The sequence below is a fragment of the Nestor notabilis genome, unplaced genomic scaffold (assembly GCF_000696875.1).
Source record: "Nestor notabilis isolate BGI_N333 unplaced genomic scaffold, ASM69687v1 scaffold4341, whole genome shotgun sequence".
NCBI classification, from domain to species: domain Eukaryota; kingdom Metazoa; phylum Chordata; class Aves; order Psittaciformes; family Psittacidae; genus Nestor; species Nestor notabilis.
In genome coordinates this window covers 16773-30890 of record NW_009913204.1, presented here as the reverse complement: position 1 = coordinate 30890, position 14118 = coordinate 16773, and the positions used below count along the sequence as shown (strand labels likewise).

Here is a 14118-nt window from a genome sequence, read left to right as displayed (position 1 = left end):
TTCCAGCAAAACTGTTAAGTGTTCAGAAACTTTGAGGAAATGAGTGTTCTTTAAATAGCTAAACAGTGATTTCTGCTGCTTCTGATGCTTAGGGTACAGCTGCACAAACAAAAACTCCTCTAACTAGAGTCTGAATTTGCAGTGTGCTGGTTACTTAAGAGTAAGTCTTCCATTAAAAACTTCTCATCAGAAGTTTTCAAGCATCTTACTGTGCTCTTACTGAGAGCATACCAGCAGCACCTTGTGTAGCTGAATGAACCAATCATGAAGTTCACTGTGTCAACTTAATTTTCTTTCCCTCTGTGAGAAATCATAGCATAGTTCTCTGTGGTTATACCTGCCTTGTAAACAGAGCTTTTATCATAAATCTGTGCATTGTCAAAGGTAAAACTTATATGTCTACAAAATGCTTTTTAAAAGCATTAATTTTCTATCTAAAGGTAGCATCTTTAATTTTCAGGACCATGTGAGTTATTAGGAAAAACTATCCTGCTAATGACTTTGCTACTGAAAGCAGATTTTCTTCTCCACTTCATATATCTTGTCAACCATCACTGCTCTGTACTTACGTATTTTCCTCATCTCAATAGTATACTTTTCTCCTTACAAACCATTTAAGAAATGTGGGGTCAAAATATTGATCAGAGTTTCTTTTACTACCATGTCTGCAGTTTTTACATAATAGGAGGTGGTGATTAGGTCACTGGTAGCCATAAAGAGAGAAAAGTCGTGGATCAGTTACAAAGTATAGATTTTACACCTTCAGTTAGGTGACAATTGAGCTTCTGTGCTAAAATGCCAGAATATCAGGAGTTGTGAGCTGGGGTTCATCCATGAAATTATTAGTCTACAGCAGTGATTTACACCACTAAAAGCTGTGACCTCCATCATTTATTGATTTGCAGTAATTGTTCTTACAAATGGAAAGGTCATAAACATGGAAGTGGTGGCTGTCTTTTGTATGTACTCATTTAAATGAATTTATTTCCTACCATTAATCAGATATTTTCATGTGGGGGGGTTTGTTGGTTTTTGTTTGGGGGTTTTGTTTTTTTTTTTTTTGGTTGGTTGGGTTTTTTTGTTTTTTGTTTTTTTTCTCTTTTAATGTGCTCTTCTTGTTTTGGGGTTGTTTTTTGTTTGTTTCAGTTGCAATGTTCTCAAAGCCATTTTGGTTTAGATTTCTGCACTAAGTTTCCCATTAATCACTGTACAGAAGACATTTCAGGGGAAAGTATGAACAACTCCCAAATAAATAATTTGAGAGTTACTTTGTTAGGCTTGATTGTAGGTATGTTATGGTGCTTTGTGGACATTTTGGTGAACAGAGAAGTCACAAGCACAAGTGGAAACCAAAGCAAGGATTTGGTTATAATTTGGTTACAATTTTTTCCAAGACGTTCCAAACACTCTAAAATGTCTGAAGCAGTTTTTGGCTCCCTCCCTTCATTGCAGCTGCTGTAGGACCTGCAGGGTCTGTTCAAGACATTTGAGGCACAAGTAAGTGGAAGGGGAAGCTGAAAACTTGCATTACTGATTCTGTAGGGAAGGAAAGCTATGACATGTGGGACTGCAGACAGTAATAGTTAAGCATCAAAGCAAATTGGATTGGATTTAGAAAATTGAAACAGCATCTCAGAAATTGACATTTCTTCAGCTTGATGATGTTCTTTCCGTTTCATGGGGTGCTGTGAATTTAAGGAAATGTTAAGTGAGAATTCTTGGTATTTCTTCAAAAAGTGTAATTAGTGCACCATAGGAACAGTCTTATCACACAGAAAATTACATTTTTCTACAGAAACAGGTGCAAAATGTTTTATTTCCACTTTCTTGATAAAAAGAAAGGCAATGTTTCAAAAAACTGCTGTTTCTTAGTTGCAAGGCTTCTCTCAAAAGTAGTCAGCCTTTCCTGCTGCTCTTTTAGTGCGGTATTTTGTTTTTTATCATTATCCGAATAATTATTGTCAAAGAACATTGGCAAAAATACCTGTTCTCAGATGCCTGAAAAAGTAAATCTTAAATTAACAGTTACTGACTCAAGTGCCCTACATAGTTGTTAGTATTTTAATAACCAGAAAAGAGTACAGCAGAATTAGGAATGAATGCATTTCTTGCAATGCAGGGTTAAATCCTTATACTGTCAATTGGAGGTTGCTGACTGTAAAAGCTACAAAAGCTGTGTTTACCAGATGTCAGGTCTGGTCTGTAGTAACTGATCATGGGTGACTTTGACTAAGACTCGGGGAATAGACGTTCTGGGTAAGTTTGTGTTTTCTAAGCGCTTGACAAGTGATCTTCTCTTCTAATTGTACTTCACAGTTCTTGAGATAAAAACGGTTTTAACTTTCATGGTGGAAACTTAAAGGCAGTTTGTTAAGTGTTATTTAAATCATGGAACTTGATGCTACTTGGATGCAGTGCCCTGCTCATAAGCTTTTTTATTTTGAATTACAAAACAGTCTGGTTTTTTTACATGGGCATACAAATGCGGTAATGCTATACTGGAGTACTTTCCAACAGGTTTTTCTCAGAGTGGGATCTCTGACTTTTCTAAGTGTCTGACAGTTGTAGTGTATACCTCACATAGCATTTAAGTAATTTTTAGCTAAAATTCATGGTTTCATGTTAAAAGATTTTCTGTCAGCCTTGCAAATTGAAATGGCTGGAATATATAGCAAGCTTTTACAGTGTTAGTAATACATGTTTTGTTCAGTGAGGTTTCACAGCAGTAACTGAGAACAGAATTTGTTCTTGGAAGAATTCAGTGTTGCTTTGGTACCAGATGTGTGACCTCACTGTTCTCGTATTTGGTGTGTTGACTCTGCAGAGTTAACCAGAATAAATAGTTGTGCAGGTCTTTTGTTCGTTACATTAAGGTAATTGGATAAGGCATGAGCAGAACTAGTTATCGCAAGTGTGATAATTTCTGGGCACTAGAACTCTTTGAGAGGGGAGTGCATTTCAATTTCTTGGTTCTAATTTTCCATCCAGAGTATAACCAGATCTTGTTTTGAAATTTCTCTATCGAATTGCTTATATTTACATTACTAACCTTTGGTGAAAGTTATCATAGGTAAAATGAAACAATACTGTAAATAGGAGAGGTTTCTTTGAATGTAGAAGAAGTTTCTGAATGGCATTTGACGGTTAAAATGTAAACCTGTAAAAGCTTATGAGACTGACTGTCCTCCCCAAGTCTATAGTCAAATCTGTGGAGTTCTGAATATTTTTACTGGGTTTTTTTTCTTCTGTTTGATGGAAACCTATTGCCCTCATTTTCATGATGCCCTCTGTAGCAATTTTTTCATTTAAAAAAACCCATGTACCTGTCCAGAAGGTCAGCTGTTAATGTTACCTCTTCTATCTTTTCAAAGGAAGGTGCTTCTGCTCGCAAAACACAAACGCCAGCAGCACAGCCTGTACCACGACCAGGTAAGGTATCCTACTGTCATTTGGGCTGCTATTCCAAGTAAGCGTGAGATTCAAAGAAGTGCTATTTAAAACTTGAGTTAGCTGAAGACTGAAGTGGGGATAGTTAATTTGTGGTCTTTAACTGCATATGTATAGGAAATAACAAATAACCGTGTAGTTCATGTTACACTGTGGCGTTTGAGTTCATTCTTTTCAGTGTGTTGCCTGATTAGCACATTGAAAGGGTGTGCTGGTGAAATTAAAAAGTGACAAACTTGGTTGTCAGCTTGGTAGTTCACAGATGCCAGCTCAAATATATAATAAGAGCTGGTTAATACTCCAGTGAGAAACAGCCTAAATAGAAAAGCTAATATCAGGAAGAAAAATGTTATTACTTCTATTATTAATATATCAGAAATAAGTCTTTCTCTGTATGTGTTATCATTACTACTTCACACTTCTTGGCACATAAGGTATTCATAACATGGCCAGAATCCTCAGCTGTCTTTTTAATTCCCAGTTGGAAGACTTTAGCTACCAAGTCAGTTTTATATGTCAGATTGTATCTCAAATTGAGATTCAAAGATAGTATGATGAGAAACCTTTAGAGTTTTTTAAAGAGTGTGAGAGTACAGACAGTATATGAGAGGATTCATGTTTCCAAACAGCTATGTGTGTGTCTGCGCTTAGTTAACATACTATGAGAATTTCTGGTTTGGTGGAAGGAAGTCTCAAGTGAGAGATCTTATTAAGAACAAGATGATGTTATGAAGGTTGGAAAGGGGACATTTTGGTTTTTTGGAAACAAAGCTGCCTTTTAAAATGAATATACTTTTTCTAGAAGTACTGCTGGAGTACTATATATTCTTGTTGAGACTACTAAATGCTTTCAGTGTGTGCCTTGAGATTTATTAGTAGGACTTACTGTTAAGACTTAGTATTGCAAAAATGATTCTTACCCGAAAATCTATGCTAATATGAATACTCTCAGCATACATAAATGCTATTGTGCACAAATTCTTCTGTTTGATTATTTTGGTACTAGAAAGGTCATGCTGTCTGTCATACTTATCTTACTAGCCCCATTAAGCATAATAATGCAAATGGGAGTTGACAAACAGCAGTATGAAAAGGGTAGAAGTGGCAAGGACAGAAATCTGACTGACTTGTCACAGGTTCCTACTGCTAGCTGTGACTTCATGGGCATTAACTGACAAGAAATACTTACACTATATAGGTTTTACTGATACTGCCCTTCAGTAAGGCCAATCTAATCCATTATCTTGCCTCTATATTGTAAGTTGAACAGAGAATAAACAAGAGAAGTATAGTTTGTAGAAAGTATATACTGTTTCATTCAAAAAGAAATTGGGTTTGAAACTTTCAAAAACACAGTTTAAGAATTGCTGCTTTGCACATCAGAAGCATTAGTTGAATTGGACAGAATAGTTGTACAATACTGGTGTGAAAAAATACCCAAGATGTGATTTTAATTTAAAATTTATTTTTTTTTCCTGCACCTTTCTGCAGTACCAAAGTACTCAGCTGCCAAATTTCTTCCAGATGCCTTCTACATCCTCCCCCGATTCCCCCTTAGGTCAGCTAATGTTGCCCATATATTTCTGGAACTTCTTTAGATCAAGGAGATACCTAGATTAAAAAAAAAAAAATGAAAAAAATCACTGGGTAGGTAAAGTTCATGTAGTTCAATATAGTGTTGCCAATTATATCTGTGCATTTGACAGTATCAGGAAAAGATAATTAAGGATATGGTCTCAATATTTCAACAATGGCTACTATGTGTTTTGAATATTTATACTGTTCTAGGAAGTTTCTGAAACAGTTGGTCATAAATAAACATGAGCAAGTTGGTGCTACGAAATTGGAAGTCAATTAATTAAATTTGTCATGCATAGTAGCAGTTGAGACTGGAGTTAGTCTGCATCAATCTTCCTACTACTCACCATTTTGTGATTATTTTTTTTTTGTGAACTAGGATAAACATGTATGATGATAATTATCAAGCACAAAAAGTCTTTTCTCAAGTTAGGACTCCTGAGAACTTACCTATAAAATGTTTCTTTGGAGGAAGCCAGGTTATTTAGTAGTAGTACTGAAGTGAAGAAAAACAGATGCTATTCCAACTTTGGACTGGATTATCTCTGTATTGAGGAGGTCACAACTTCGAAGACTGAAGTGGGAACATTTTATTGGTGGTGGAGTATGGGGGAGAATTCTGTGGTTTCTATTTGGCCTGTATTGTTTGTGTGGTTTTGTTTGGTGGTTTGGGTTTTTTTGAGGAGTTCAACAATCAGCTTTTGACTGTTGCAAGTTCTGTATGTGTTATGGATCACTAAATCCTGCGGATGTCATGTACAACAATAACTACTAATAAAAAGGTGAAGGTCTATAAAGATTAGTTTGTTGTGAAACAGTCTTCCTGTTGGTTCAGCTCTACTGAACTTAAGATCTACAAGCAGCTTTCTTAAGATCGCTAACAATTTTTGTCAATGCTGTAGTGCCCTCATTTTGAGGAGGATGGAGAGGGATGACTGGTTTCAAAGTAAAATTAGACTAGATGGAGTTAATTGTCCTAACATATGTTTCAGATGGTCAAAGCTGTTTGCTTTCTGTGAAAATGATCTAATGACAATAGTGTCACTCTTCTCTGTTCACTCCTGCTACTAAAAACATTTAAGTGTTGCTTTACAATGCCATTTGTGTTAATCATTCTGCTATCTTTTCTGTTTGTTTTCCCTTAGTTTCTCAAGCAAGGCCACCTCCAAACCAGAAAAAAGGTGGGTCAATTTTAGTTAAATGATCCTTTTCATTTTTGTGAATTGTGCCCACTCTATCTCTTGCTGGCACCACAAGCTACAACATAAACAGTGGAATGCAGACAGCATTCTGATTTGCTAAATATGGGTTCTACTGGCATTTATAGACTCCTGACAGAGAACAGCAATTTTTTTAGTCAATGAAAACCTTCAGTTTTGCAAATATTTAGTACAGTTTTTCATAAGTATTTTTCACCATTTTGCTCTGTTAAGGAAAAGTTTTGGTTTTATGTGCAGTTCCTGTAATGAAAATTAAAAAAAAAAGGAGGGGGGCACAGGACGGGACAGCACCCATCAAAACCACAGAGAAAAAAGGGCCAAAACCCCGAAACACACACAGAAAAACAACATCAAAAAATCCCCACACCAAAACCAGCCAAATGTAACTCTATTATTTCTACAGGATCGCGAACTCCCATAATCATTATTCCAGCAGCCACGACCTCTTTAATAACGATGCTTAATGCAAAGGACCTTCTGCAAGATCTGAAGTAAGTAGCTGATTAGAATATACTGTATAAAAACTGTTTTCAGATATAAAGGTATACTAGAACTGAATTAGTAATTAAGCAGGAGGGAGTATCTGTATCTACTGTCTCCTGACAAGCTAGTAGAGGATAAAAGTAATTAAAGCCTTTTCAATAGTAGGAAAAAAGCAAAAACTTATTTCCAGAGGTTTTACACAGTTGTGACCTATGAGCCAACTAGGCAGGTAGAAAGTCTTACAGTACCATTCCTAATGTCTGCAGTGCTTTTCTTTTATGTAACATATATGCACACACTGGTCAACAAACCCTTACAATGGTAGAAGACTTAGAGAAGGTGAGCAAGGACTGTCTGCTATGGAGCTCAGAAAAGTTTTCAGGAAATGACCACAGTTTATATAAAGGAAAAGATGACCAGAAGCTGGCCTCCGTTTTAGGTTAATGTCTTTATCAGCTGAGCAGGTCAGCTGGTTGTGTAAATAAAGAATTTTAAGTTCATGTACAATAAAAATAAGATTAAAGCATTGCAGTTAAGTATTTATGTAAATTCATTCAGGGAAATATTAACAAGTTGCTAAAATGTGTTTGTTGCATCACATATCTAATCCTAAGATTTACTTCATTATGGCTGAATGCAGTCAACATTGCAAATTACTTCATGGTAAGATAGAATTCACTATTATGGTAAAAACAAACAAACAACACTACCCCCCACGCCGCCCAAAGAATGTCTTTCTGCTTGTCCGACAGATGATGGTATTTAGAGTTGCCTGTCGGTTATTCCCAGTTAATTTTTCTGAAAGAGGAACTCATTTTCAGAGAAATGCACTTTACAGACTGTCTCCAATGGTATGTTCAAAAAAAATGGAGAGCTCCGTCCACCTTCAGCATTTTGCTTGTCCTTTTATGAGGCTATACACTGCTTTATTTTTATTTATTTTTTTCCCCCCAAAAAAGAGACTGTCCTTACCGTGGTGCTACAGCTTTCACTGAGTTGCCCTAGAATTCTTTAGAACTGTGCTGTGAGATACCACAGGTCTTCTGATCTCCAGCTATTTCTGGATTGCTGCCACATCACCAAAGAATGCAGTAAACATACAGGACTCTTAGTGCCTTTTCTGAAATATTTAATGGAAGAGAAGGCTGGCTCTTAACATTATAGTTTAATGTGCAAGCAGTTACTGGACTGATATAATTGTGTTGATGGAGGATGTTGCTTGTTTACGTGGGGTTTTATGCTTACGGAACACAAATCCACAACTACAAGCCCTGGATTTTACATCTATGTAATTTGTGACTTTCTGATATAGGAATACCTATAATGGAATAAAGCACCTCTATCCCATGTCTAAGCATATCTGTGCTGAGGCCTGCACTGTTTTTAGCTCTACCGGGGCAGTTACAGTTAACTTCTCAAGACCTGCCCCAAGAGGAGGCTGATAGTTAAGATTGCAAAGAACATGATCCAGAAACAAATGAAATTAAGTTGAAGAGTTCAAAGGAGGACACTGGTGTAGTTAACAAGTATGAAAGACACAGTGAAGACGTAAGGTATGTTAATGAATCTGAAGTGCAGTAGCAGAAGAACAAAATGTTAATTTACCCATGACAGTTCTAGCACTCTTTTAGAAAATATGCCACCTGGCCTGTAGGTTTGGGGAGAGGTTCTGTTTTTTGGGGTTTTTTCATTCAAATTTACTGAAGTAGTTTGTGTAGGAATGGCTACAGGGTTTGTTTTTGCTGTTCAGATGTGCAGAGTGTAGAACTAGCCTTGATGTAGAGTGTGATTGATAGATATGTGATGGTTTTCCAAGGAAAGAAGACTTACCTAATTTCTGCCTCTAAGTCACTGCTGCCTTTAACTCATTCCCCACTCTCAGCTAAATTTGACAGAAGAGTAGAGATTTGGAAGACTCATGTCATTGCCACAAGTTTTGACATAAAGAAATACTGTCCAGATAGAACAGATACATGCCAATTACTAGTCCCTGCCTTACCCCTGCTGAGGAAGGTGCACATAGATTTGAATTTCTTGTATTTCTAGAGGTAATTGGCCTGTTTTCATTAGCTGTCAGAGAAGGTCAGTGATACAGCACAAGGAGAAAGGATTTTTTGGAGCTGGAAGAGTAAGAGCCATTGCAGTGGAGACTGCAAAGAAATGTAGGAGAAACCTGGGAGAATGAGGGCCCCAGGACGGTATGGAAGCTTTGATACATGTGACATGTGCTGTTTACAGGCCAACCTTTTCTTCCATGCATGATACACAAGGCAGCACAGTTCTGTCAAGTATGTGATGATAAAGAATATTTGGGTTTCATAAATAAAACCAACTTTTGTGAATCCCTCCATTTAAATGTTTGGTTTTGGGGTTTTTTAAAACAAAATAATGAACAAAGCTGAAATTATAATGAGATAAAACCACTTAAAATCAAAACTTAGAGTCATAGCTGGGAATTTCTGTCTGTCAGGATAGTTTTTTGTCTAGAATGCTGAGGGTTTTTTTTATAAGTAACTTCACTGCAACGTGTTGTCCCTTTGGATATCACTGGCCGATATTTTAGGATGTTTGTTGTGAATTAAACAGGATGGTCTTCATCCAGTACTAAGGTTTAGGTGTTAAATTCAGTTGTCAAGGACTAAAAGAAGCCTATTAATTATACCAATGATTTTAGTAAGCCTTTTCATAACTCTGTAGAATGTTGGGCTGGTTTTACTTTCCAGGTTTAACTGTCATTGGTATGATGCTTGGCATCTTTAATTCATCACTAATGTTATGCTCTCTTTTGAAGTAGAGAATATGGAAAGCAGGAAAGCTATCATGAATAGTATGAAATATAAATACATACATACATACATATATATATATATATAAAAAAAAAAGAATGATATACTGGAAGCATGTTACTGGTTTAAGGTCTGGGGTTTTTTTTAAGATACCCGATTTGTCTGTTGGATATATTTGTTGCAATTTAGATTTTCTAAGAGGACATTTGTATATATAATTGTGACATGTACACTTCACATGCTATATAATATGCAAATATTCTTAATAATCTTGATAGCCATTTTTTTTAAAGGTTGATTTTTCTAGGGAGCCAAGTACAAGATAAAAATGGAGATTTTCTAAAATACTAAAAAGATATAATTTTCAAATCAGAACTGCAATACTTTCTAGTATATTTTGAAGCTTCTTTAAAAAATATTTCGGTTAATACACTTTATTCTTTTATCACTATCTGAAAGCAACACTAGATATCATAATTACTTTGTAAAATCTGGCTTTCCGGATGAAGTATTTGAGAATATAAGTTAGGCTTATCAGGCAAGGCTTCTGCTTTCCATTGAACAAAAGTGAAGCAGGACTTATATCAGGCAGGTGTAAATGATTAGATGATGATTATGGATTTTTATTATGGTGATGCTTTTACTCATGATGTGCTTCGCCATATGTGGCCAGGCAACTCAGTGAGATTTATGCAGCTTTGATATTGAGCAAACTATCTGATAGATTCAGGGATGATGTTTTACAGAAAGAAGCTTTGTTCTCTTGCAAAAACAGGTATATGAAGCTTTTGATACTGTAATGTAACAAAAATATTGAGAGGGATATAAAGTAAGTCTCCAGTTCTAAACACAATCCTATGGGTATTACAGCGATCTCCGTTACTGTCCAGCACTGGAGTTGCCTTATTCTCTGTTACTGTACTTTTCAATATGCCTGAGTTAGGGGCAAGAAAATGCTGACCTGACCTCAGTGAAAGTGTCTCAAACTTAATGCTAGCAATTGGTGTGAGTTTAGAGCCTAGGCATGAGTAGCTCAGGCAGTTCAGTGCATAGTATCTTACTAGTTAGCTCCTGTAATTTGATTTTATTCAGTCGCTTGCCTTTTACCTTAGGAGAGGGACCTGCTGTCTTTCTAAAGTGAGAGAGTGCACCAGGTTTTACGTGGATAATGATCTAAGCAATTAACAGCAAGAGAATTGAGTGCTGTTAGTTTCCTAGTTGGGGAATAAAAGTGGATTCTAAGTAGTTATGGATTTTTTTTTTTATTTTTTTTTTTTTACTAGGAAATAGTAATCTGGAGAAGTTGTAGAAAAAGTAAGCTCCCACACAGTCAGGTTTCAGAACACATTTCTAGTGCTTTGGGTGATTAAAAAGGTGTCAAGTACAAATGTGTAGTTAAGTCATCAGCTACAGTATTATGGCAAATAATTACCAAGAGAAGATGAGATTTTTGGTGTTCTCTGTAATACTCAGATTTTATTTTATTTTTCTTTTAAGTTTGATTTTTATGTTTAGGTAGTGATGGAGTAAGTCAGTCATGATTATATTTATAATCATACAGTAATTTCTATTGATTCTCAATTTCTGAGCACATGGCTTTTATTACGCTTACTGAATCGATGGTTCCCAGAAATGCAAGCATAAATTTCATAAACTTACTTTAAACTGCATTTATTCGTGTACTCTGTGTATGTGCCTCTCTGTAAGCATTTCTTTCAATGCTTTCTTTGTGACAGTCATCTTCTCTACTGTTCCATGTGAATCTGCTTATTGATTTTTTTCTTCAAAAATTCAGATAAGGTATTTTATGTTCTGTCCTGAAGAAATGTGTTCACAAACATTCAGATTTGTACACTAAATAAAACTGATACTGTTGTCTAGAAGGTACACAGCTGGGGCACAACTGAATGGTGCTTTAATGGCTGTAACGCACTTTCTAGCTGAAATGGAGAGAAACTCTGAATGGAGTAGTGTTGAAATGAATTCTTAAACATAGAAATATTTAAAGGTAGAAGTAGAATTGAGAATGCCTGTTTCAGCCAAATTTGAGCGGTCTCGCATACAGCGGTGAAACTGTTAGACTGTAGAATAGCAACATTGCTTCTTGCCTAATATGGCAGGCATGGCTAGGTTTCCTAGCCATGCTTCCATTTAAAATGTGTTTACTTCCTCACATTTACAAATTAAATTAAAAATGTGACCTTTTAGGCTGTTGTTCATTCAGATGAATATTCAGTTATCACTGTAATGTATGTATGGCTGTTTGGTTTTTATTTACATGTTCTGTATGAGTTTGTTCTCATTTAGAACATAGTACATGAAATAACGAACAAAGTTCTTCTCAAACTCTCCACCATTAGAAGTGATTTTAGTTTTTCATACAGGCCCTGCCACTTGTGTACAATGTGGTTAGGGGAAGGTTGGGGTATTTGTAACTTTTAAAGTTACGGGGGGAAAAAGAAATGAATCCATTTTCCAGCCCCCATTCCTTAGTTGTGATTGGTAAGGAGAGACCCATGAATGGTTTTCTTAAAAGCTAAAGACCACCAAGCCAATCCTTATTTTAAGTTATGAAATACAGTTTCATATCAGTTGTTAGTGGCAAAGCAAAGCCTGCAACATGCTGTCAGGGCAGGCCAACATGTGTGCTCATGATTCAAGTTGCACCTCACTTCTGAGTTTTTAAATTAGCACCTTGACTAGAAATACTTAATTCTGATGTCATGTTCAGTACCTTCTTCCAAAGTAGAGCTGTTTTCTGATTACTTCAATTACTGGTGAAGTGACTGGGCTCTTACAAATATTTTCTAACATTTTCTTAAATAATATTCTAGGTGGTCAAAGTGTACCTTCCCCAGTATATCCTGTACAGCCTTTTTGTCTGTATTTTCTTTAGAATGGTGGTGTTTTACAGGTACTACCCAGATAAACATGATGCAAGTTATAGCTTATTTAACATCTATAATGCTTTTTCTGTATTTACAGTACTAGTCAACTTTAGTGTGCAATTTATAGTCATTTCCAGGTTGTTTATTGGTTTTGATTTGTTTAAATTTTCCAGTGCAGCTGTATGCATTTGGACTCGTGCCTCAAATTGGTGGTGACTTTCTATTTTTGAAAGACTGTTAATCATGAAGACTATAAGGGGGCTTCATCTGTTTATTTACATTAGGAAAGTGAAATAGTTCAGCTTGAAAATTCATCAACAGTTTCCAGAATGCTGCCTTAAAACACATTTGCTCAAAGTTTTCCTTAAGAAATGCTAGCAAAACCAGCTATTTTCAAGTTCACTGAATAATGCACTTGTTTTCATATTTAATTTTTCATTCCTTTCATCTATTTTTCCAGTGTGGTCTGCCAGTTCAAGCACATTCAAATTGTTTTTTAGTATTCAAATAGAGATAGGTTGAAGAGAACAAATAGAAATGGTGCAAACAACTCGACTGAAAAATGTAGTAAACTTTTAAAAAGCACCATCTGTACCATAATGAAGAGAAATCTTAGCAATTATGTAGAGTATTGTGCTTTTAAAATGTAGCAGCAATACTGGCGGTAACTTTTGCAGTTAAGTGAAACATAGAGTTTCTTTTTGTTAGAAGTTTTGGAAATTAAATGTCAGTGGCAAACAGTGTTAGTAGTGCAGCTGGGTAGTTCTGAAGAGTGTTAGGAGAACATGGGTCTGAGTTCAGCTCTTTTGTGAGCCTGGAAGGTGACACTGGTCACATGGCTTCAATTTTTTATCTTTCTGTGACATAGTTTTAGTTCTATAAAATGCATGGTTTTGTTATCTTTCCTTTTGATAAAATCCACAGAGATTCATCAGCACAGAGTTTTACACTACTCTTGCATTTATTATGCCAATTTTGAGAACTGTTCTGTGTATTTTATTTTATTATTGCCATAAAGAAGTGGCGCTTGAAATGGAATTGAATTTGGTTTTTTAAGTTGAGGGCTGAAAGATCAAAGATCCATAATTCATTTTGGGGGGTTGCATTTTAAGCATTTCTTTTTGTCATTTGGAGATTACATAAGACAGGAGGATCATGTTATCCTTATTTTCTGAGCATTTAACTACCAGAGGAGCTATTTAGAAAAAGTAATAAATCCAGCACTGTAGTATCATACATCTTGGTAACCAAATGAGTGATTGATCATGTAAGATCACCATCATCCAAAAAATAGAACCTCAATGAAAACCCTAGCTTTCTAGAGAAAACATAATTCTGGTGGTTCCAAGAGCAAGAACTCCAAAATTTGCTCCCAGAATCAATTGTTTGTTACTGCCAAAGCTTTCCCATGTTACCCTAGATCACTAAAAAGAATGAGTTATGGCCATTTAGCAGGTTGTGATGTGGCTGGTTATCTACAAATGTATTGGGGAAGATCAGCAAGGAGTGCCACAAATGTATAGGAACAGGTCAGCTGTAGTTTAGAGGAGCAGAAGACCTTTTAGTATCACTGATTCTATAATCTTGGTATATGAAATACTATTTTTTTTTTTGTTGTTCTGAATGGGTAGTGATGGAGGCTTGGCATAATGAAAATGAGATGGCTTCAGTGACTGTTGCCAATAATGCAAAGTTCTGATAAAGGTGTTGCTTTTC

General features: G+C 35.9%; 1 protein-coding gene across 1 annotated transcript in view; it reads left to right on the top strand.

Moving 5' to 3' along the window:
• Positions 1 to 14118, top strand: part of CDC73 (cell division cycle 73) — a gene marked incomplete at its 5' end in the record, with an annotated part of 107634 nt that overhangs the window by 85976 nt on the left and 7540 nt on the right. Inside the window, 3 exons of the mRNA XM_010023080.1 lie at positions 3372 to 3429; positions 6171 to 6206; positions 6649 to 6736. Of these exons, the coding sequence (XP_010021382.1) occupies positions 3372 to 3429; positions 6171 to 6206; positions 6649 to 6736 (182 nt within the window). The remainder of the gene's footprint in view (positions 1 to 3371; positions 3430 to 6170; positions 6207 to 6648; positions 6737 to 14118) is intronic.